This window comes from Pelodiscus sinensis, chromosome 3, assembly GCF_052426305.1.
Source record: "Pelodiscus sinensis isolate ZL-2025 chromosome 3, ASM5242630v1, whole genome shotgun sequence".
Classification (NCBI taxonomy): Eukaryota; Metazoa; Chordata; order Testudines; family Trionychidae; genus Pelodiscus; species Pelodiscus sinensis.
This window is the reverse complement of record NC_143054.1, coordinates 144,438,561-144,462,500: the sequence shown is the minus strand read 5'-3', so window position 1 is coordinate 144,462,500 and position 23,940 is coordinate 144,438,561. Positions and strand designations below refer to the sequence as shown.

At 44.2% G+C, this 23,940-nt stretch overlaps 2 protein-coding genes and 1 long non-coding RNA gene across 6 annotated transcripts in view; 2 read left to right on the top strand and 1 right to left on the bottom strand.

The window, feature by feature from the left end:
• Positions 1–3,220: 3,220 nt before the first annotated feature.
• On the top strand, positions 3,221–20,889 carry GLO1 (glyoxalase I). 2 transcript variants are annotated; one of them, XM_025186354.3, is made up of 6 exons: positions 3,221–3,415; positions 5,535–5,617; positions 7,946–8,086; positions 12,244–12,311; positions 14,339–14,428; positions 15,531–16,866. In XM_025186354.3, exons 1-6 carry the CDS (start codon positions 3,335–3,337, stop codon positions 15,644–15,646), a joined length of 579 nt encoding a protein of 192 aa, XP_025042139.2. In that variant the 5' UTR covers positions 3,221–3,334; the 3' UTR covers positions 15,647–16,866. The 2 variants fall into 2 exon arrangements, with proteins under 2 accessions (XP_025042139.2, XP_006126600.2); XM_006126538.5 differs by lacking the exon at positions 15,531–16,866 and adding an exon at positions 18,513–20,889 and having other exon boundaries at positions 3,234–3,415.
• On the bottom strand, positions 19,014–23,754 carry LOC142828001 (uncharacterized). The gene is made up of 2 exons (XR_012902867.2): positions 23,369–23,754; positions 19,014–22,800 (listed from the first exon to the last, which is right to left on the bottom strand). It is a non-coding gene; the product is annotated as an uncharacterized LOC142828001 (long non-coding RNA).
• The window catches only part of BTBD9 (BTB domain containing 9), a 295,779-nt gene continuing 295,028 nt past the window's right edge, over positions 23,190–23,940 (top strand). The window contains exon 1 of one of the 3 annotated variants that reach the window (XM_089777415.1): positions 23,190–23,319. The gene's annotated coding sequence lies outside the window, so the exon portion shown is untranslated. Of the gene's footprint in view, positions 23,320–23,754; positions 23,907–23,940 lie in introns of those variants that run through there. The other 2 variants (XM_089777417.1, XM_089777416.1) reach the window with 2 other exon arrangements.

Below are 23,940 nucleotides of genomic sequence, written 5' to 3'. Positions count from 1 at the left end.
GTTAGTCTATAAAGTGCTACCAGACCATTTTTTTAAGTTTATCCTGTACAGACTAACTCAGCTATCCACTGAAGCTTTTTAACACTTATGTTGTCAACTTTACATACCAAGAAGTCACCAGACAAACCCTGAAAAGTCTCTAGAATGTAGCAATTTAAGCACTCTGGGGGCACATCTACATATCAGGGTTAAAGCCGAAATAAGCAACACAACTTGAGCTACATCAATTGCGTATCTTAAGGTGAAATAGCTTATTTCCCCTTTGGCGCTGTCTAAACAGCAGGAAGTCCAAGTTAGAGCACTGTTCCTCCGAATTCCCTTACTCCTTCTACAATGAGGGTTACAGGAGTCAGAGTAAGAAGTCCTCCAGCTCAACATTATTTCAACATTATCTTGAAATAACTGCTTGCTGTGTAAACGCAGGACTATGTTATTTTGGAATAACGTTAGTTATTCTGAAATAATGCTGCTATGTAGACATAGCCAAAAGGAATAAAAAATTTAACTAAACAACATTTCCAGCAAATTCAAAAAACAATTACATGCCATTATTGTGTGATGTAAAAAATTAATCATGATTAATTGTGCTGTTAAACAATAATAGAATAAAAATTATTTACATATTTTGGATGTTTTCTATTTTTTCGAATATATTTATTCATTTATAACACAGAATACAAAGTACACAATGCTCACTTTAAGCTTATTTTACTACAAATATTTGCACTGTAAAAACCAAAAGAAATAGTATTTTTCAGTTCACCTAATACAAATACTATAGTCAGAGTGCAATCTCTTTATTATAAAATTTGAATTAACAAATGTAGTATTATGTACAAAAGAATAACTGCATTAAAAAACAAAACAATGTAAAACTTTAGAGCCTACAAGTCCACTCAGTCCTACTTCTTGTTAAGCCAATCTCTCAGACAAATAAGTTTGTTTACATTTGCAGGAGATAATGTTGCCCGCTCCTCGTTTACAATGTCACCTAAAACTGACAGAATATTTACATGCTAGGTGTGCTACAGATTCATATTTTCCTTCATGCTTCAACCATCAACCCAGAGGACATGCACCCCTGTTGATGATAGGTTCTGCCTGATAATGATCCAAAGCAATGTAGACTTGCGCATGAGTCCCATGCCACTAATAAAAGGCTGATTTTCTTTTTGGGTGTTTTTGGGTTATGTACTTTCCACATCCCAAGTGTTGCTCTTTTAAGACTTATGAAAGCATACTCCACACCTCATCCCTCTCAAATTTTGGAAGGCACTTCAGATTCTTAAACCTTGGGTTGAGTACTGTAGCTATCTTTAGAAATCTCAGGTTGGTGCCTTCTTTGTGTTTAGTCAAATTTGTAGTGAAAGTGTTCTTAAAATGAACAACATGTGCTGAGTCATCATCTGAGACCGCCATAACATGAATTATATGTCAGAAGGCAGGTAAAACAAAGCAGGAGACATGACAATTTTCCACCAAGAAGTTCAGTCACAAATTTAATCAAGTCATTATTTTTTAATAAGCATCATCACTCAGCATGGAAACATGTCCTTTGGAATGGTGGCTGAAGCATGAAGGGGTGACATAAATACGAAGAGGGCAGCATTATCTCTCATAAATGTCAACAAAATTATCTTAGCAACTGGCTGAACAAGAAGTAAGATCGAGTGAACTTGTAGGCTCTAAAATTTTATATTGTTTTGTTTTTAAACACAGTTCTGTAAAAAAAAATCTACAAGTTGCAATTTCACAACAAAGAGATTGTACTATAGTTCTTTCTGGATAACTTAAACATACTGTTTCTTTTATTATTTTACAGTGCAAATATTTGCAATAAAATAATATAAAGTGCACACTGTAAACTTTGTATTCTATGTTATTATTGAAATCAATGTATTTTAAAATGTAGGAAAACATGCAAAAGTATTTAATACATTTCAATTGATATGCTTTTGTTTAACTGTGTGATTAAAATTGTGATTAATCACAATTAACTTTGGGGGGTTAATCACATGAATTAAGTGAAAATAACGAACAGCCCTAATATATACATATGTACGCATATGTGCCCAGGCAAGTACAGTCATAAAATCATTCACAAGCAGTTAATAAAATCAGTCTATGCTTTTATGCTGTTGCGCACCCGATGCAACTACTACAGTACAAATAGCAGATCAGTATTAGCTACACCTGTTGTACCTCTTCCTCCTCTCCCACATATGGTGCTAGGAGAAACTACCTTTTAAAAAGGCTCTCCCCAGCACCAGCTCCTGCTCCCCCACTCTTGCTGGCTCTCTCTGATAGAGGCAGATAGGGAGGGGGGGAGTGACTAGTAGAGTCACTACTACACTGATAAGCTTATGCTTATTGACCAGTTGCTTGCATGCCTTCTCCTGAGGGGATCACAATCTCCAATTTGAGAACCCCTGAAACAGAATTTTTATGAGTGTTTTGCATGGTTCAGGTTATTGGGCCTTTCTATTTCTACCTTGCTTTGAAATTATAGACTCCACCCCCTCTTCCTGAGGCCCTGCCCCTTCCAGGATGCCCACAACCACTTCCAAAATTTGTGAAGTGGCTCTTCCTTCAGAAACTTTTGCTACACTAGTTACAACGTACTGAATTATGAGAGTATCATAGGGGTAGCCCTGTTAGTCTAGATCTGCAAAAGTGACAAGGAGTCCTGTGGCACCTTATAGACTAACAGATGTAGAAGTGCATCAGCTGCTAGAAGTGGGCCTCACCCTACCTGACTGAATTAACCTTGTCAGTGGTGGCCCATCAATACAGGCGAACTAGGTGGTCTCCTAGGTACCAAGATAAACAGCCGTTGAGGGCTTTGGAGGTGTGTGCACCAATCGTGCATTTCACCTAGAGTACCAGTTGCCGGCAGCTCATCTAGGGCCGCTCCTGAACCTCATTATCTCTAGCCAGCATATTTATACCTGCCTCTGGAAATTTCCACTACCTGCCTCTGAGGAAGTGGGTCTTTGCCCACGAAATCTTATGGGCCAATACATCTGCTAGTCTATAAGGTACCACAGGACTCCTTATCACCTTTGAATTATAAGAGTTGCAGCTTTCTTTAAGTGGCCTGCTTCAGGTTGGTTTAATGGCAAATTAAGCTTTGCATGATGGGAATTGTAGTAGGAAAGAGAGAGGCCACTGAGCGAACTACTACGTCGCCTGACGTGTTCTAATTTGCAATGGTTGCCGTGATTGGCTAGGACGCTTCTCTTTTTCTTACTCCGGGGGAGGGTGCCGCCGACAAAACGTCCTGCACGGCGTGCGAGCGCTTCACAGACTGGTCTCCCGGCACTGCAATTTCAACATGTCGGAGCAGCTAGAGCCCAGTGGCCTCAGCGATGAAGCCGCCTACAACGCCTGCTCCAACCCCGATCCCAACACCAAGGTAAGAGAGGCCCGGGGTGAAACTGCTGATGAAAGAGGCTATTAAGGGGGAGGGGGTTAAAGAACGTGGTATCGAGGAAAGTGAATTGTTGGGGGAATGGGGAACGTGCATTGACGCGACTCGGGGAAACGCTGTAGCAAGCAAGGGGAGCCTTTCAGTGCAGATCCCCGGGACCTTACATGAGCTGTAAGGGAGAGGATCTCCTTGCGCAGCCTTAATGGTGGTTTCTCCTCTCATCTGGATTTCCCTGTAGTTGAGTAATTACCTCTGCATACAGTTGGACGTGTCTTCGGCATACTCGGGTAAACTTTTTTCAGGAGTTGGGTCAGAGCCAAACGGGACACAGAAAAGCCTCTCCAATTTGAATCTTTTGGGATTTTTAAGTTTATTTGTTCTGTTTTTTTTTAAATGACATCTGTCACTATTCTTTCCCCACTGTGTTTGAAACAACGACCAACCTCCCATTTTAGAAGTCATAATTGCACCCCCAAAATTCAGTTCTTATAGCAAATCAATGGGATCAGTTGTAAAAGGCCCAAAGATTGTTGATGTGCTGCATTTGAATCACACCTTGAGGCAAAATCATGAGTAGGAGTTGAGACTCAGACTCCATTTTTAAAATTCTGTTTCAGTTTAATACATACTTCACAGGATCTTTATTCTGAAAATGAGGATTGACTGGGGAAAACTCCACAATAGTTTTGTGATTGTCTTGTTTTGGAAGGGACTGTGCAATAATATTTGAACTGTTCTTGATGTGGAATTTTATCTTTTACATTGCATGTTAAGGCTGGACTCTCCAGGAATATTTCCATTTTACATCAAAAAGGGAATTCTTATGGTCACAGAGTAACTGAAATTTCTCTATGACCTGATGAGAACACACTTAAAATAATGCACATGGTTCCGGGGGTGCAAAGCACTAGCAGACTAGAAGAAAAAATTGGGGATTAGGGGAGAAAATGCTCCTGAGTAGAATGCCCAAAAGGCAAAGAGGGAGTGTGAGGAGAAAGCAACACTGAGATCCTGCATTTTTCTAGGTATGTATGGGTTATCCAGACATCAGAGCTCATGTTTCAGAGCTTTGAGTAGTCATCTTCAGCAATCAGAAAGGGATCCAAATAAAAGTAGCCAACTACACACTGGGAAAAATATCCTATCACCCATATTTCCCTTAAGTATCTGAGATTGGGCACAATTGCAGATGTTGTACCAGGGCACTGAAATGGTACAGAGAATCTTCTTACTAGGTACCTGGCTTGTGTTTCTTCATCAAATGCTCAGTTATGCAGATCAGAAGATTTTTGGGGGGTTGAGAAGAAAATTTTTCACAGGTCAGATTGGCAGGTAATTGATTTGGTGGCTTCTGCCTTTCTGTGTAGCGTTGGTCATGATTCATCTGAATATATGGAGCCTACAATTATCTGTCATTTCAGGGGCCTCAGGCTTTGGTAGCACTTTTAGCCCCTCTTCTACTATGTCTGGGGCACACACAAATTTATTCTCCTCTGGAATTGCAATACTTTGGTCTAACTCGGGTTGGCAACCTTTTCAAACCGAAGAGCTAAATTCAGAACACGTCAACAAAGAGCCAGTATATAAGAATACCCATTTGCATGACTGAAAATATTGATAACTGACATGATTAATAGTAGCATAAATGAAACATTGTACTTACAGACTTTATTTAATGGGGCGGCTGCTGCTGCTGTTTGTGGAAGTGGGAGTGCAGGAGTCAGGGTTGGAGTTGCACTACACTCTGCTGTCACCAGTCCTGCCGCCAGGCTCTGCGCTCAGGAGGGCTCCTAACTGCCAGCCCTCCTGCCATTGGGCTACCAGCCAGGACTTTCTAGTCCAGGAACATCTGTGTTCCTGCCAAACCATGCAGGTTGCCGGACCAAAGATCCTGATTTTGGGAGATCCAACCTGTTCGTGTTTGCAGGGTTGGGGTAGTAGACCTACCATGTATGTAGTTATATTTATAACTTTGATTCTACTGATCCTGGTAATATCCTTCTAAATTAATGGCTCTCAATACAATCCCAACTTCATGCATTTGTATTGTCATCTTTGTGCTTTCCTGAGTAACAGATGCATACTTACTATAATTTTTCTCTAGGATTTTTTGTTGCAGCAGACTATGTTAAGAATAAAAGATCCAAAGAAGTCATTGGATTTTTATACAAGAATTCTTGGAATGACGTGAGTAAAAATTGCATGTGATAAGATTTGTTTCTAAATATATTTTCTTTTGTGTATTGATCCATTTTTTTCTGAAGAGCAAATGTTGGCATTTAAATCTAATTAGACAAACAGTTGAAATCATCAGCTAGTTTCCAGTTTGGTGACTCATTTAACTTAAACTTGATGATGGAGGTTTTCTACAGTACTCTTACATTTCAAATAGCAAAAAAATGAAATCAGAGTAGTTTTAAATCAAATGTTCTACTGGGCAAATTATCAGCTTTTTTAATGCTAGTTTTGCTAATTTGCTGAATTTGTTTGCCTATACAGGCAGTCCCCGAGTTACGTGGATCCGACTTATGTCGGATCCACAGTTACGAACGGGGACCTCTCCCTGGTCTCCAGCAGACAGGGAGAGGAAGCAAAGCGGTGGAACACGCGGGCAGCCCAGACGCGTCTGGGCTGCCCGCTGCCCACGTGCTCCGGGGCTTTGCTCTGCTTTGCTCCCCGTCCCTCTGGTCAGACCAGGGGGACAGGGAGCAAAGCAGAGCAAAGCTGCGGAGCACGCGGGCAGCCCAGATGTGTCTGGGCTGTCCCGCTGCCCCCGTGCTCCGCGGCTTTGCTCCGGACGCCTGTGGTACAGTAGCTGGGGTGCTGCCAGTTGGTCCCGTAGCGCCGCTCTGGGCGCTACTGGACCAACCCGGCAGCACCCCAGCTGCTCTGCCCCAGGCGTCCTGATTCAGCCAGTGCTGGTCAGTTTCAGCAGCGGCTGAATCAGGACGCCTGGGGCAGAGCAGCTTGGGTGCTGCTGGGTTGGTCCAGCGGCGGCGCTACTGGACCAAGCCAGCAGCACCCCAGCTGCTCTGCCCCAGGCATCCCCAAGTCAGCCGCTGCTGAAACTGACCAGTGGCTGACTACAGGAAGCCCCTGCCCCGGGCTTCCTGGAATCAGCCGCTGATCAGTTTCAGCAGCAGCTGACTTGGGGATGCCTGGGGTTCTTAAGTTGAATCTGTATGTAAGTCAGAACTGGCGCACGAAGCACCCCTTCCCTTGGCTCTTATTCACCGATGAACATGGCCCCTGCAGCCTGTGCAGGGGTGGGGCAGCCGGGTGGCTGTCTGAGAAATGTGCTGGGCTGCTGGCTGGGAATCACCCTGATAAGTCTCCTGGACAAAGCCTGCCTCTGGCACTCCAGCCTCTCCCTACTCCCAATCCTTTGCCCACTTCTCTACCCCACATAAGCCAAAACCTCTGCCCCCTTCCTGAACCCATACACCCTCACAGACCCTGCACCCCAATCCTCTTCCCCAGCTCACAACTCCCACCTCTGTACCCATTCTCCCCCCCTTCTTTCTCCCCCCGCACTGCAATCCCCTTCCCCAGATCACAACTCCCTCCTGCCCTAGGTTACAACCCAAACCTCTGTATCCCGGTCCCCTGCCCAAGGTCACAACCCCTTCCTGCCCTAGATTATAACCCAAATCCCTGCATCCTAGTCCAGTGCCCCAGGTCACAACTATCTCCTTCATACAAACTCCCTCCCAGACTCCACACGCCCTTCTTCACCCCTGTCTCTTACCCCAAGCTCCCTTCTGCACCCAACCTCCATCCCAGACCTCACACCTCCTCCATAAATATCATTGAAGAGTGTGGCTCTTGCCCAATTTCCAAAACTTTGGAGTGGCCCTTCCCCCCCATCAAAAAATATTGCCCACCTTGCCTTGGCCTTTGGTGTCAGTCATGGGTGATGGGGCTCAGGCTCTGGCTTTGATCTGGAGGCCCCAACAAGTCTGAGCTAGCCCTGGTAACCCCATTGGACTGGGGTCATGACCCACTTTACAGTTTGAACACCACTGATGTAAATGTATGTTGTTGCAGGGGGTTGTTAGTTTCTGATTTTTGTCTTTAATTCTGCTAAGCGCTAGCTTCAGTGATATCTTGTGGCAATGAGTTTGATAGTATAATTGTTTGGTGTTCTAAAAAATAAATTTTCTTATTAGTTTACTGCCTGGTTAAGTCTTTGGTGGGGTGAAAAATAAGGGAGATGGATATAGGCACATTTATAGATACCCCGATCCATGATTCTGGTTTACCTACATTTACTAGTTTTTCAGAGGTTTGTATCTGGTTATTTTTCCAAATATATTAATGATTATAGCTTTCAAGTATATTTCCATGACACATTTCAAAACTGAACCACTTTGGAGGAATAGGGAGGAGATATGGGGAGAAGGGAAGTCATAATTCTTTGAAGTGGAAAGTTTTATTTTTAAAGTTACTTGAAGTCTAGTTGCAACTTTAAAAATGCCATCAGTTTATGACTTTTAAAATTATCTTTTTTTTTAGATTGCTCCAAAAATGTGACTTTCCCACTATGAAATTTTCACTTTATTTCTTGGCTTATGAAGAAAAAAATGATATCCCAACAGATAAAAAAGAAAGAACAGCTTGGACTTTCTCTAGAAAGGCTACACTTGAACTAACACAGTAAGTGTTAACTCCAGATTTTTTTTATAGTTAATTTCTACTTACGTTTAATGGACACTAGTTACTATGAGCTTTGCACTATTAGTGCACTTGTGTTTTTTGTCTGATCATAAGTTGTGTACCGTTAATATAATGTAGAAAAATACTTTGTCTGATACCATAAAAAGTATGGGTTAGATACTGAAGAAGAAGAACTCTGCTTTTTCTCAATATTTGTTAGCCCTAACATTGCATGAAAGAGAGGGGAAACAGCTTTTTCCTCAGGAACCAAATTGAAGGGGTCCAGTGTACTATGGAAACCGGTATCAGAGAACAGCTATGAAGTGGTTGTAGTGTACTGGATTGAGGACACAGCGGGAGTCAGATTTAGATTTTCTTTCTCTATATAACCTTTTTATTTCCTGTGGGACGACAGTGATGTCATCACCTCACTCTGTGTCCTGCTTGCCTCCTCCCCTCTCCCAGCTCAAACCCAATCTCGCTGCTTCCCCTTGCCACTTGGAATTACAATTTTAAACCAAGCCCCTACTTCCCTTCCTCCAACCTCACTCTACAGGGCTTTCAACAAAAGCCATGGCACACTAGCAGAGCTCACATCACAGCTGTGACAGCCCTGGGGTGGGGAGGGAGGTATGGTGCTTGGGACAGCAGCCTAGGGACAGGCGCTAGGAGTGGGGCTTCCAGCTGGGCTTACGAGCCAGCAGTTGGCTCTTGAGGGGTGAGGGGGCTCCCTGCTGCTGCCAGGCTTATGGGGATCTGGAGCACAGTGCTTGACTGCCTGGAGTCCAGCTGCCCCACAGAAACTTACCCCCTCCCCAGTGACTACACATACTGGGGCTGCCAGAGCACCCCTGAGCCAATCGGAGAAGCCATTGCATTTACCTGTCTGCTCCTTCCCTTCTGCTCCTGGTGGGTGGCCAGATGGTTCTGCCCCAGCCCTGCTCACAGAACCCAGTGAGCAGTGCTGGCGGGACTGCACGGAGAGGTTGGGACAGCAGTTGCTTTCCCTGGAGCGCCACGTGCACACCGCACTGCCTGCGCCCCACGCGGGGTGGGTAGGCACCTGTGCCTCCCCGGCTGCCAGGGTTACAGCCAAGCCTGGCACGTGCCGCTGTTGGGAGATGGGGAGATGGACCAGGCTGGTGGGGAAGGGAGGGAGACGGGACCTGGGCTGGCGCAATCACAGCCTGGCCCTCCCCGGTGGTTAGGGATGAGAGCCAGGGTTGCTTACCCCCTGCAAAAAGGAGGTTGGCAAGTGTAGCGAGCAGGGGCAGCACAGCCCCCTAGTATCCCTGATGCTGCTATTAATTCATTGTGTGACCTTAGAAAAGTCATTTAAGCTTTCACTGTGTAGAATATTGAGACTGTATGAAAAGTGATCTATAAGAGAGAGGTAACATTGACTGGCTTTTTTGCATACATGTTGCTCTTTAATGTTTATCATGTAATACTACAGTGATGCGAAAATGTGCTTGGAGTTTCAATCATTATACAAAATGACTGCTTTGTCAGTGTACTACCATGTGTTTTGACCTGGTGTGGCTGGGGGTGCTTGGGGTGCTTGGAGCAAGCTTCAAAAGGGAGACCAGATACTTCCAACACTGTTGGGTAATGCCGAAGTTCGTCTTCCCAAGTCTGCTGGAAATATCAGGGCAATCCACCCTGGCACCGTGCTTTGGGAACCCATTAGGCCCAAGGTAGCCTGGCGGATTACCAGGGGATCTGCCACTGGCAGCAGGGGTTGGGGATGCTCACCAGCAGTGGCAGGAGCCACGGAAAGCAGAGTGAACAAGCTTCAGCCTGCTTCCTGGAGGTGGTGGGAGGCAGAGTAATCCTGCTTCAGCTCACTTCACTTCACTCCACTGCCTTAAGCCCAGCTCCCAGCCATGTTACTCAGGGGAGTGGGCTGGGGCCTGGTAGATCACTTTCCACAACTGTGGTGAGTGGGGGTGTGGGTGTCAACCCCTGCTTCTGGTGCCAAGCCACCCCCAGTAATCCCCCAGGTCGTATTGCTTGGGAAAGGAGTGCAGTAAGGGTGCAGCAGGAGTGAGAAGAGGCAGGGTGATGTCAGAGGAGGGGTTGGGCTTCGGGTAAGGGGTGGAGCTGAAGTGGGAAGAGGTGGTGTAGGTTGTCCCAGGCCCCACACCCTCCAGGGGACAGCCCTACCTAGCAGTACTGGCGAGCTTGCTGGCTTGTAAGTCCCTCTGGAACACATACACAATTTGGATGGGTCATTCAATCCTTAATTCAGAGCTTCTTGTAGAAAGAAAGGTTAGGAAGCAGGAATTAAGACAAAATGGAGAAGATGCAGGAAACCTTTGAGTTCTGTCCATAGGTATGCCTCTACCATGCCTGGCTGAGCCGTGAAGTGTATCCCCTGCCTTCTCTCAATGGGTCAGATACCTGATGGGCCATTGAGTACACGTGGCAATGCATTACCAAACTTTGTGGGTGTCACCCAGAAGCATAGCACAAGTTTAGTAATACAGACATATACATATCCACAACCCAAAATACAAAGGTGATAAAACGTAACCGATTAACATCTATGGTAGATTATAATTTTTGCATATACTTTACATGACATATTTGGAATAATTAATTTCTGTTTTACAATATTAATATTCATAATGTCCTCAAGTGTCCCCTGGACTCCATACATTTTGGAAACAATGTATCCTAAATGTTTTGACGTTAGGTGTTACGGTAACTTATGTAGTGCTAAGTATGCAAACTTCATAATACAAACATATTCTCACTCTTAGTGCTATTTCAGATCCCTCTTCCCTCCACACAAACTCAACAGCAGCAACCCTTCCTTCTCATCTATATGAGGCTAGATCCTCATCTCAACCCTCCCAGAGATGAGCTTTAATTCCTGAGAGGAGCAGAGTCTAGTCACTTCTACCGCCAGAGCAGTCGTGGGGAAGCAAGCTGGGTTTAGTGTGCCTGCCTCCTGGTGTAGGTAATACACCTTCAGGGTCCCAGAACTGTTACTGCCAGCCTATGACATCACCAACAATTTGTAAACATATGCTAGAGAACTGATTTTACTCTGGGAAGGAGGATTGTAATGACTGAAAGAATGGCTGAGGGTACCCTAGGGTTGAATGGTGGAGAGAGGGCAGGGCAAAAGGGCCTTAATATATTTAAATGTACTTGTGGTGGACGAGTAAGAGACCTAATAACAGTGAAAATTGGGCTATTGAATAATAGGAAGCAATCAGGAATTCTATTTTAGTGAACCAGAAGAAAAAAAATGAAAATTAGAAGATAGAAACTTACAAAACATCCTGTAGCTTGTTCTTGAATTGAGCCAAAAGATGTGCAAATGAAAGAGCTGAATAATTGTATGCCCTCTTTATATTATTATTTCCCCATTTCTATCTTTTGAATCACTTATTATGACTGTTTAACTCTTTGGTATAGGATCTGTCTCTTCATGTGTATTTGGATACACTTATACAATGGGGCTCCAACAGTGTAGTCTTAAAGTACAACAATAATATAGAATACTGTTTTGATACAAGTGTACGTATTCCTACCTGTTAGTTCATGTGTTGCACAAAATTCAAAAATATTATGTCGAATTTTAATATCTGAAAGCCATCTAAGTCTAACAAAGCATTGTGCAATTGGAGTACATGACCATGCTTGTCAGGATAATGATACAAGTAATGCCTCTGATGCAAGGTTTCCATCTCCATAATAAGTGCCTAGTTAGCTACATTTTATTATTAAAGACCTATTTATCTGAAATGTATCTTGTAGATGAGGCAAAACAGAACATTGTAAAATGTCACAATGAGCACATGGAAGTATACGCTATATCCTTCTGCAGATTACGATCACATTGCAAACACCAGGGAAATGCATACTGAGTTCCATCTATAGACACAGAGATGGATGAATTCAAAATGCAATATCCAAGTGCTGTAACTGTATCAGACCATTATCCCATGCATTATTCTATGAATGAGGACATCTGTCCCTGACCTGTAGGGATCTAGGCTGCTGTGTATTCTTTGCTGTGAGTAATTCAATCTATTTCTAAATATTCTTGGATTCTTTAAAAAACAAACAAACAAACAAAAAACCAGCATGCTGCTCTTTAAGTATTAACTATGTCTCTCTTCCCTCCCCCCCTTCTCTTGTAGTAACTGGGGCACTGAAAATGATGATAATCAGTCTTACCACAATGGCAATTCAGACCCTCGCGGATTTGGTAAGCTTTAGATCGGTGGTCCCCAACCTTTCAAGGTTGCCGGGCGCCAGGGGGCGGGGCCATTTGCCCGCCGGGCGCCAGGGGGCGGGGCCATTTGCCCGCCGGGCGCCAGGGGGCGGGGCCATTTGCCCGCCGGGCGCCAGGGGGCGGGGACACTTGCCCGCCGGGGGCGGTCCCCGCCCCATAGCCGCGCGCCCGGGGCCGGCGCTTCCCCCCGCCCAGCGCCCGGTGCCAGGCCAGCCCCGAGCACCTGGCGGGCGCATAGAAATGCTCCCGCAGGCGCCGTGTTGGGGACCACGGCTTTAGATAAATTATGCCCTGCAGTCATTGAAAATCAGAGACTGAAAAGAAGATTAATAATTCTTTAGACAATTGAATTGAGAAAAAAGAGCAATAAATTAAGTATACAGGTTACTGGTACATTTTAAACACTGTTATAACTATGCAATAAAAATGCTAATAGTGACTCAGCATTGTTGATTAGATTAAATAAAAGTACAGGTTGGACCTCCATGGCCTAGCACCCTAGGGACTTGACTGGTCCTGAACAAGGGATTTTGCTGGACCTGGGGAGGTAATTTTTGCCACCCTCTACCCCTTCTCCACCAGTCCCCCTGGCTGGCTTCTGCCCCAAACATGGTTCGAGTTGGGCTTGTGGCTGCAGCAGGGTTGCCAGCTCTCCTGCTGCTGGCTCTCCCCCTGCTACACTCCTACCGCTGGCCCTCCACTGGGACTCTCTGGACCAGGAATCTTCTGGACCACAGATGTTGCCGGACCAAGGAGTCCTGGCACTGGGGAGTATGAGCTGGCTGGGAGTCCAGCAGTGGAGAACCCTGTCAGGATTTGTTGGGGACTCCTTCCCTGGGCAGCAGGGGGATCCGCCAGCCCTGTCCCTGAAGAGCCCCAACCAGGCAGCCCAACAGTGGGGCTGGTAAGCTTCATCCCTGGTGGCCCTATCTTGGGGAGCCCCAGCCTGCTCACTGTGCCTGACCAGAGTCAGTGGGGCTCGAGCAGAGCCAGCCACAGAGAGGGATAGCAGGCAGGGGACCGCCCCTGATCTGGCAAATTCCCCTCATTTGGGATGGGTCAGTTTCTGAGGGTCTAACCTGTACATCATCTCTGGGTACTCCCAGAGTTTAGACCTAGTTAGAGACGTGCTTGAAACTCAATGTGTAATTTATTAAACTATTTATTTATTTATTTAAATATAAAGTTGAGTTTTGCTTAGACATAAGAGTGAGAGCATGATTTGTCCCTTGTGTGCAGAGAAATTCTGTGACTTCGTATTCTGAATGCCTGAAAGATCACTGGTTTAATTTTATCAAATACATGTTTCAGAGTAGACTTTTTGATTCCTGAACTGATCGCTGAACCTGGAAGGTCAGCTTATGGTACACAACTCCAGCGATGTAAGATATGTAGCTGGAGTTGGCTTGCCTTAAGCAGAACTTGGCACCGTCCCCACTGCAGGAGGCCAACGAGACACCAGCTAGAGCTGTCCTCAGCATTTGATTTACAGGTCTATACTAGACCTAGTAAATCAAATGCCAGAATGTCGATGAGTGGAAAATGTGCCCTTAATGTTTAAATCACTATCCTATTTAATAAATACAGAAGACTTCCTGAAACTTGGTCTTACTGTTTTTATGAATGCTTTCTTCTCTGCCTTTTTACCTTTCAATTTAATCTTTCTTTCAATCTGGTTCTATTGTGTGTATGGCTATTTCACTAGAGTATTCTGTGAAACATTTTAAATTTTGCAACCCTCTCAAGTAACTGGTTTATTGGAGGAAGAAAAAGTCAAAAATAGTACCCTTAATACACTTTTTCCAGAAATGAAAGCAGGGCTTTCCTTGAGTAAATTGATTTTTAACACACTTTAGATGATCTAGCTAAATGTAACTTGGAAGCTCTTTGCATAGAGAAGTGCCTGTCATATTATTGTTAAAGCAACAAAATCCATTTGTTGTAATTTTTGCTCACATGTGTGTTGTGTTCTTTGCCTCTGCTTAATGTTTGTTGTAAAGGTCACATTGGAATTGCAGTCCCTGATGTATCTGCAGCTTGTAAGAGGTTTGAAGAGTTGGGAGTGAAATTTGTGAAGAGACCAGATGATGGTAAGTCTTAAAGTCATTTTATCATTTTTATATTTTGTTTCCTAAACTGTGAATTCATCTTTTTCATGTATGATATGGGGAGGAGGCTAGGTGATATTGGTAATATAAACTCGATTCCTTCTATCGTTCTGAATACTTTCTGCTACATCAATTCTAGATAATTGGGGCTGATTAAATTCCTGGCCCATTTTAGTCAATTTCATGGTCAGAGGATTTTTTAAATAGTCAGTTTCATGGTTTCTCATATTTATAGCTGAAATTTCATGGAGATGTAACCATGAAGATTCTGCCCCAAAAGGGAGTCATAAAGCTGTTGGAGAGTGGAAGGAGTGTTGTAAAATTGCCACACTTACTTCTGTTGCCATCGGAACTGAGCTCAGAATGCAGCAGCCAGGGGATGTACCTGGAGTTGTTGGATCTCCCCTCTACTGCTCCCTGTCTCCCATGTATATCCATGCAGGGAAAGTGGAATTCCTGTCCCTCCCCAGCCTGGCTGGAAATAGCAGCTGGAGGCTGGTGCATGGTAGGAGTCCCTGGCTGGAGCATCTCTAGCCCTGCCTCTCCCTTTCCTCTCTGAGAGGTCTGATTTCATGGTGTGTGATGTGTATCATCGGCATGAATCAGGTCGGTCCCTATCGATAATCTATCAATGTAACCAAAACTACAGACTGAACCAAATGTGGCTAAACTGTAGTCCTCTTTCTGGTCCGTCCCCCCCCAACCTTTTTACTGTTGAATTCAAAAAATTCAGAAAATTTATCATTACTAATTTTAGCTGTTGTGGTATAGAATAAAACCATTGAAGAGTTGGTGATTTGTTTCTGAATTGTATAATCTTTTGCATTTCATGCAGTGGAGAAAGTTTTAAAATATTGTTCTGGGATCTATGTTGAGAGGGAATCTTGTTGAATAATGTGCTTTTTTAAAAACTACATCCAAAACAAATTTGACAGGGAATTAAGAAAAATCTGTATTATCGAACCCTCTGTATGAAGGAACCTCATAGCTGCAGTGGAGACCTCACTTTCCCTTGATAACTCTCTCCTATAAGTTGCTCCTGCCTTTCATGAAAAAGTTTGTCACAACAGTATCCTTCCAACAGGCGGGAAAATGGGTCCTTATATTGGAGCACTGATACACTCCAATTCAGGTAGGAAACCTCATAGAACACAGTTTTCAGTCCTATTCCCACTTTCTGCTCACCATAGGAAGAAATAGACCTGCACCTATATTAGTGCTGCTTCAATATCACACACAGGGTACTTCTACACAGCAGGGCTAAAGCCGAAATAAGCTATACAACTTGAGCTATGTTAGTTGAGTACTCAAGTTGAAATAGCACCAAAAGCTGAAATAAGCTGTCTACACTGCAAAAAGTCTGAGTTAAAGCATTCTTCCTCTGTTCCCTTAATCCTTGTAAAATGAGGGTTACAGGAGTTGGAGTAAGAAGTCCTCCAGCTCGACGACATTTCAACATAATGTTGAAATAACTGCTTGCTGTGTAGATGTGGACTGTTATTTTGGAATAACGTCTGTGCAGAAGTTAGGACTCGTGAGTATCAACTTTTTAAACACCCTGATGGATTGTGTAGGAACAAGGTTATTTGTGTAGGAACAAGGTTATTTGTGGTCTCCTTTGAAATTCTTTTTTTTTTTTTTTTTTAGTTCAATTTCTCTGTCAAAGTAAATGGCAACTAACTGTCTTTGCTCAAAGTATAGAACATGCTGGCAATACTTAGCCCTCTCATAGCAGCATCAATATCTGCTAACAAGGTGGGAAGTTTCAGTTAAGTGAGTGCTGCTGACTTGGGAGGCAGGTGACTCAATACTACCACCTGGACAGTTAGAAATGGGATAAGGGAGACTGTTGTCTTGACTAGAGTGGCAGGTTAGAGTGCAGTAAATCGGTTCCCAGCACAGTAACACTCATGAGATGTCTACACTGGCAATGTGTTTAGTTTGCACTAATTCCACAGTTGCTATGCTCTTGGTCAACCACCTCAACAAGAAGTGTAAGAGCTTTCTGTGCAGTGGATACAGCGCTGCAGTGCCAATGTAGATACTTCAGTTGTTTGCTGTATTATAATTGGCCTCCAGAAATGTCACAATCTTGCCAGTGGCCACTCTGCTCATTGTATTGAACTCTGTTGGCTGTCCTGCAGGCATGCACGAACCTCCTTTTTGGAGCTCTGTTTGAACAACCCGCATGACATGCTGATCCGCTCTGGGACACAGAGTGATCCATTCAGGTGGAATGCTTGTGCTATTGAACGCAGAGGCAGTGTCTTTGTGTGAGAGCAGGGAATAAAGATCTGTACAAAAAGCCATGGAGGAACACATGGAGGCTTATTTTGGGGGTTTCCCTCTTGCCCTGCTCAGGACAAGTTGTTTCTTACTGCTGTCTGAACTTACAAGACAGCATGCTGATATACCCCCCCCCCCAAAAAAAACCCCCACTATGACCTTGTTGACATTGCCAAGTTTTGTCAATAAAACTTATGCTGACATTCAAAAGTCATCAAAGCAAACTGCTAGAGGGTGTTCACACTTGGTACCCCTAGTGTGGACATGGTGTGATGAAAGAGGGAACAACATTGATAACAATGCATTAGGGGTATATTTCTTCATGAGTAGCTCTGGGTATGTCTACACTACCCCACTAGTTCAAACTAGCGGGGTAATGTAGGCATACCGCAATTGCAAATGAAGCCCGGGAAATTCAAATCCCGGGCTTCATTTGCAATTGTGGTATGCCTACATTACCCTCCTATTTCGAAATAGGAGGGTAGTGTAGACATACCCTCTGAGGATTCAAAGCTGAGGAATGCCAAAGGTGCACAGTGATCTGTTCCCCTCCACCTGCAGCAGCAGTCTGCCTAGTGCTGTGTTGCTAGTGCAGGAAGAACAGGAACATTCCAAACAGAGCCGCATACTAAGCTGTACTGTTGCAAGAGCGGATAATGTAGGTACATTTCGCTGTCATAAAGAGCACAGTATGGACACAAGACACTGGTTTTCCTGCAGCAGTCTGTGAGCAGTGCTGTAACTGCCAGTGCTTTACATCTGCCATTTAAACAAAACCTCTGGATGTGAGCTGAATAGTCCTCAGGAGGAAACTGTAGTATCAGCTAAGCCTGGGAAAAAGATGTGAGCTGAATGTTTTGAATTTTTTTTAAACAAACAAAAGCACAGTAAAACAACACCCACCGGGAACAGACAGGCTATGTCTACACTGCAAGGTTTTTGTGCAAAACCCCATGGAGCGTCCACACCTCAAATGCGCTTTTGCGCAAGGAAATCAAGAATAAGATGGTAGAACAGAGGGCTTTTTCTGCCATAGGTAAACCTCCTTCTACGAGGCATAACTCTCTTTTGCGCAAGAGTTCTTGCACAAAAAGGAAAGTGTGGACGTTCCAGAGGGGTTTCTTGCGCAAGAAACCCCTATGGGGAAAAAGCACAGGTGCTCTGATGGCCATTCACAGAATGGCCATCAGAGCTTTCTTGCACAAGAGTGTCCATGCAGTGTGGACGCTCTATTGCGCAAAAGCACATTGATTTTGTGATGTGCTTTGAGGTGTGGATGTGCTCTTGTGCAAAAGGCTTCTTGCTCAAGAAGCATGTAGTGTAGATGTAGCCACAGTGTTTGAACTTCACATTCAGCTGATGACATAGTAATGTAGTAAAAAGCAATTTTGAAGTGGCAGTTTTATAAATTGGCTTCCAACTTTTGTAGTTAGGCTGAACTAGAACATACAAGGTTCTAGTGTCACTTCAGTCAGGTCAAGTATGATATAATGTGCAAACTTGCAGAAATATTATCCACCCCATAGTTTTAAAGCACAAGTTAATCATATAAACTGCTTCCATGACCTGTCTTTAAAAGTCTGAAATTGATCCTTGCTGTCAGTGATGAAACATGACCTTGAACCCGTTATTTGAATTGCCTGGTCTGTCTGCTATGTAAAGACAACAGGAAATCTTGATAGATAAATTGTATGTTTTTGTCCATGTAAAAATCTTAATCTTTAAAGGCTATTAAGATAGTTTTTAACTATATCTGTAAATATGTATCTTTCTATTGTAGGTAAAATGAAGGGACTTGCATTTATTCAGGATCCTGATGGCTACTGGATTGAAATTTTGAATCCTAACCACATGGTGACCCTCATCTAGGTTTACAGTAACTAACGATACAACAGGAAAATTCTCCAGGAGGCTGAAAACCAGTAGCATACTCTAATATTCATGAGACACATACTTAATTGTGAGGAATTAACCTTTTCCACAAGTAGTTCTTTAGCAATTCTTTTAGCACCTGATCTTGTTTGGATAAACCTTTGCATTCTTTAGCTTTCTTTTCTATGATGCCACTTCTTCCTGTTTCTAATTAGGAGAGCACAAGACCATTTGTGTTCTGAAAGTGCACTCATGCAGATTCATCATTTATGCAAACATTAGTTTATTCATCCATTCAGGACTGATTTGCGTTATTTAAATGTTGGCTGAGCATTATAACAATACTTTAACCAGCCTGAGACCTGGTATGATGGGGTGGAATATGTGAGTAGGAAGATAGCTGTATCTTAGGTCTACTACAGGATATTTTGTTTCTGTTAAATGTGGGGCGGGGATAAAACATGTATAACTAGTTTTTTGGGCCACATCTTGTTCTCATTAAAGTCAATGGCAAAATTGCAATTGAAGTCTAATGGAAGCAGGATTGGGACTGTGTGTGTAGTTATGTCACTAAACAGTAGACTTTCAGGAGCAGCTTAGAGGCATTCAAACTGCTTTGAGACTAGAAACTTAATGGCAGTGCCACATTGCAGGTTGAATTCTGTTGGACTCATTGCATTTGAGTACCTATGGCAGTTAGGCAGAGGAGGTCAGCAGACTTCTCACTTGCTTTCAAAAGTGAGACTCTAAGAGCTGAACACCTATCCTAAAAATCAAGGTGTTGAACAGCAACTAGCTTACAACTAAAGAGTAGCTGAAAATGCCATGATTCCCTATTGACTGGCTGAGAGCTGGCAGACACATCCCTTGTGTGTGATGTCTAAGCTTCTGCAAAATATAGTGCATTTGAAATGTTTTATATATCAAATTTCAGCTTGATATAAAAGTCTGGTTAATCAAATTCCCAATAGTTTGTGAAACAGTAACTATCTACAGTTACGACACAGCTGTCTTTCTTTAAAATATAAAAACTAGTGGTTGCAGTTATATTGAAGTTGTAAATAACAGGAGAACATGTCACATTTACAAATCCTGCATGTGAGCTAGTTTCATGGTTAAAGTTTCATTAACACTGAAATACTTTCCCTCACCCTTCAAATCAACAAAACCATCTTGGTATTTAGTGCATTTCTAGAAGCACCTTATAATTACAGTTGGCACTGAACAGCCCTCAATGTTGTGACTACTAAATTGGATAGCCCTGTGGCATCAAATAAAAGTATTTATTTCTAAATAAAGTGTCTGCAAAACTTTCAAAATCCTTCTCTAATGCTGTATGCCATATAGTATTTCACTACCTACTAAGGACACGTGTATTCTACAAAATGTACTCCAGTTATGTTGTCAATCATCCATCACTGCTGTAACTAAACCATTTTTGCACATCCACACAATGCTGCTTGTTCTGGTGGAACACATCTACAGTTGTACTCTTACATTGAAAGAGAGCAGTGTGCTGTGGGTACCTATCCCAGTATGCATTAGCTGTCCCTGTGTTTTGAGAAGGGTTTACAGTATCCTCTGAAGACACGTACACCATCCCATGATGCTGTTTTCTGTCTCATCATTCTGTGGTCTTCTAAGTAAATTTTGGAAACTGTACATCTCAAAGCATAGAGCCTGCCCTGCTTTCCAGTATTATGATGAGCATTATGAACACACTGCAAGATCAGCTGCATTATTCAATGAGCTGCTAATCAGATAATGGCTCTGTGGTATCAGCCCTACTATGTGCCATGGAGAGAAACCATTCAAGATTGCTTTTTGGAACTCATGGAGCAGCTGCAAATGGTGGATTATCAGTTATGGTATGAGAAGCACTGAGTGGTGAAATCACATCATTATGCAGACTGGGATGATGAGCAGTGACTGTCGAACTTTTGGATCTGCAGAGACACCTTCTTGGAACTGTGTAGGGAGCTGCCCCTTGCTCTCTAGCACAAGGATACCAAAATGAGAGCTGGCCTAACTGGAGCAATGAATAGTGATTGCTGTGTAGAAGGTGGTAATTCTAGACTACTACCCATAACTGGCAAATCAGTTTGGAGTTGGGAGGTCCACTCTGGGGCTTCTAAGTATGCAAGGTCATTAATCACCTCCTGCTATGAAGCACTAGGACTCAGGGTAATGTGTGGGAAGTAGTGAATGACTCTGCTGTTTAGCCATGGTGATATTTTTTTGTTCCTCTTAACCCCAAATAATAATAATAAAAAGTATACATTGTTTGAGTTGGTGGCATTGGTTTATTAAAGTAGTTTCCATGAAGCTTGGGGAGGCATTTCACTACTGTGACTGTTCCATTTAACTAGCTTCCTATGTACATGATAAACTAGTTTCTTCATTTTATTTTTTTGTAGTTCCCGTTTTTGAAGTTAAATGCTATGGTGGCATTGGTATTTTCCCCTGCACAAGGATGTTACATATTAATGACATGATAGCCAAATACAAGCTGGATACTAGCTATGATCCCCTCCTAGACCATATTCTGTGCTCCATTTCACTTTAGAGCTAAATTAAAATGGGGGTCTCCCCTTGTGAGTTCCAGGATTAGCTGCTCCAAGCAGTCATTAATGGTGTCTAGAAATTTTATTTCTGCTAAAGATGTAAAATCCCATTTTTAAATAACTGGTTAAACATAATGTTTATCCAGTTAACTGATAAAAAAGGAGGGAGAGTGCGTGGGTGGGTGAGTTGTTCCAGTCTATCATTTGGCTTCCTCAGTGCATGCCCTCCCCTATCCTCCTGTACCCACTTCACCCCCTCTGCCATAGGCAGTGGCTGCTCTGTCCAGGCTGGAGCAGCCCCTGTCTGAGGCAGGCAGTAACCTTAACAGGTGAGGCTTACCAATTAACCATTCACATCCCTAATTTCTGCATCCTGTTGTGAGAAGACATACCCAGGCAATATGGGTATAATTGATCTCTGCCATTAATAGTGGATTTTCTGTTTTATATCCTCTGTAATCTCCCTAGGGACTTCAAATCACTGTCACCATATTGGTCATGTGGTGAGTTTATTCCTATTATACTTATTATTCAAGCATGGCAACTCCACCTATAGAGATTCTATGGTACAGTGCTTTTTCACATATATTGTCATTCCCCATCAGCATGACCTGCTGTGTTTCTACCATGTATAATGTACCTTGGATTTACCATGTTCTATTATCATTCCACCAAATTTCTATGATGCCTCATATCAATATTCTCATTTAATACTAAGTACTTAAGTTCATCTTAGTATTTGGATTTCTAGCATTTCTGTATAAGCACTTACAAAATTTGAATAATTTGTCTTCATGTGGTACAATTAAATGGGACTCTCTTTTTCATTTCAATGTTTCTTTTCAGTCTACTTTATTAATTTCTGTCCTATTATCTCTACCATGATATAGAATAAACTCTAATAGATTATTCCCTTATGAATCTGTCCAAATTGTGTACTCCTTTGCACTGAGGGGCTTTCTAACCAGCCCAACTTTAAAAAATCCTCAATGACATTTCTCGTTTTACACAGAGCCAGAGTGCAGCTATTTTTTAATTGGAACCCATCCTACTTGGACAGGCTTTCTTTCTCTCCCCAGTTGCTAATAAACCAAAATCCCTCCTCCTAAAGTCATCATCTCATCCATTCATTGAGAGACCCCTTTATGTTAGGCCTAATTGGCCCTGAACATAAAACTGAAAGCACTTCAGACAATGTTACCGTAAAGTTCCTAGATTAGAATGATCTACAGTGGAGAAAAAGATAAATATGCTGCAGGCTCTGCAGCCTATTTACAGTGTATAGTGAAGAGCCTGCAGCCTGTAACCTCTCAGATTGATAGGGGTTACATGGTTAGCTTTTTCAACAAACGTTTACACCCCTACTTCTAGCCCTACACTTCTGTGATAGTAGACCACGGGCATGTCCCAAGAATGGCAACGTCTCGTCTTTGTTGCTACCTCACAACAATTTATCCAGCTTTGTGACTCCCCAGAAGCCAGGTGGGGCGGTGAGGGTCATCTTGGCACTTTCAGATGCATGGGGCAGCGAGGGAAAGCAGGAGATGTACCTCAGGCACTTAAGCAGACTGCCCCACACTAGGGTTGACAGGTATCTGGTTTTTGAACCAGACAGTCCAGTGTTTGAGCTTTCTGTTTGGGAAACAAATTGAGAAAATATAAATGCCCGGTATTTTCTAAATAAGATGTAATGTAGATTGTGTTGGAATGTCAAGTGTCTGGTATTTTTGTTGAAACCATCTGGCATCTCCAGGGCAGGCCCACAACCAGGGCTGGATTAAGGGGGGCGGGGCTAGGCGGGCAGCTGCCTGGGGTGCCAACCTATGGGGGGCACGTGATGGTAGCTGTAACGGGCGCCGTGTTCCCAGCCCCTTAAAGCTGCCATCAGGCGCCGGGGGCCGCGTGGCACCCCTTACAACTGCTATCGGGTGTCGCTCGCCTGGGGCTACATGGCGCCCCTTAGAGCTGGATGGTGCCGCGCGCCGATGACCTGACCATAGAACGAGCCTCCCCCCCCCCCCCCCGCATGTCGCTATGCACGTCAGCACGTAGGCGCGGCTGTCGTTGCTAGGAGAGTTCGCATGCAGGAGGGATGACGTAATGACGGCGCGGAGCGGAGGAAGGGGGAGGGTGCTGCTGTCGCTCCGGCCGGTGAGTCCTGAGGGGTGTGTGTGTGTATGGGGGGGCGGGTGTCACTGACCCGGCGCAGCATCTCCCGGGGCTGTCTTCGTCCTCCTGTCCTGGGGCGCAGCATCGCGGGCATGGGGTGCGGGTGGCGGAGCGAGCTTCTTCCCCGCGGAGCCCGTCGTGCCCCTCCGTCCCCCGCGGGCTCCCACGCGCCATGTTCCTCCCTTTGGGGACTTGGGGGTCGCGCTCTGCGCCACAGCCTGGTCCCGCGCATTGGCGCCCGTGCGGAGCTCCCCGTGCGGCGGCCGCTCTCGCGCGTGTCAGAGGGCGCGCTCCGCGCTGGACATCCCGGCTGTGCGGCCCCTTGGCCTCCCCTCCCTCTGGCCGCGGCGCTGGCACCGACCCGCCGCCGCCATGTCGGAGCCGGTGAATGCCGCTGCGGACGCTGACCCCGGCACAGCGCGGCGTGGCGCTGATTCGTGTCCGGAGCGCAGAGGGAGCCATTTGCGGGGCTTCACGCCCGGGTAGTGGGAGAAGGAACGGCGCCTGAAATAGCTTGTGCCGGGGAGCAGGAAACCGGGGGACGGAGCGACATCTATAGTACGGCCCTTGTTAGTATCCCGGTAGTGCCAGTGCAGTTCAAAT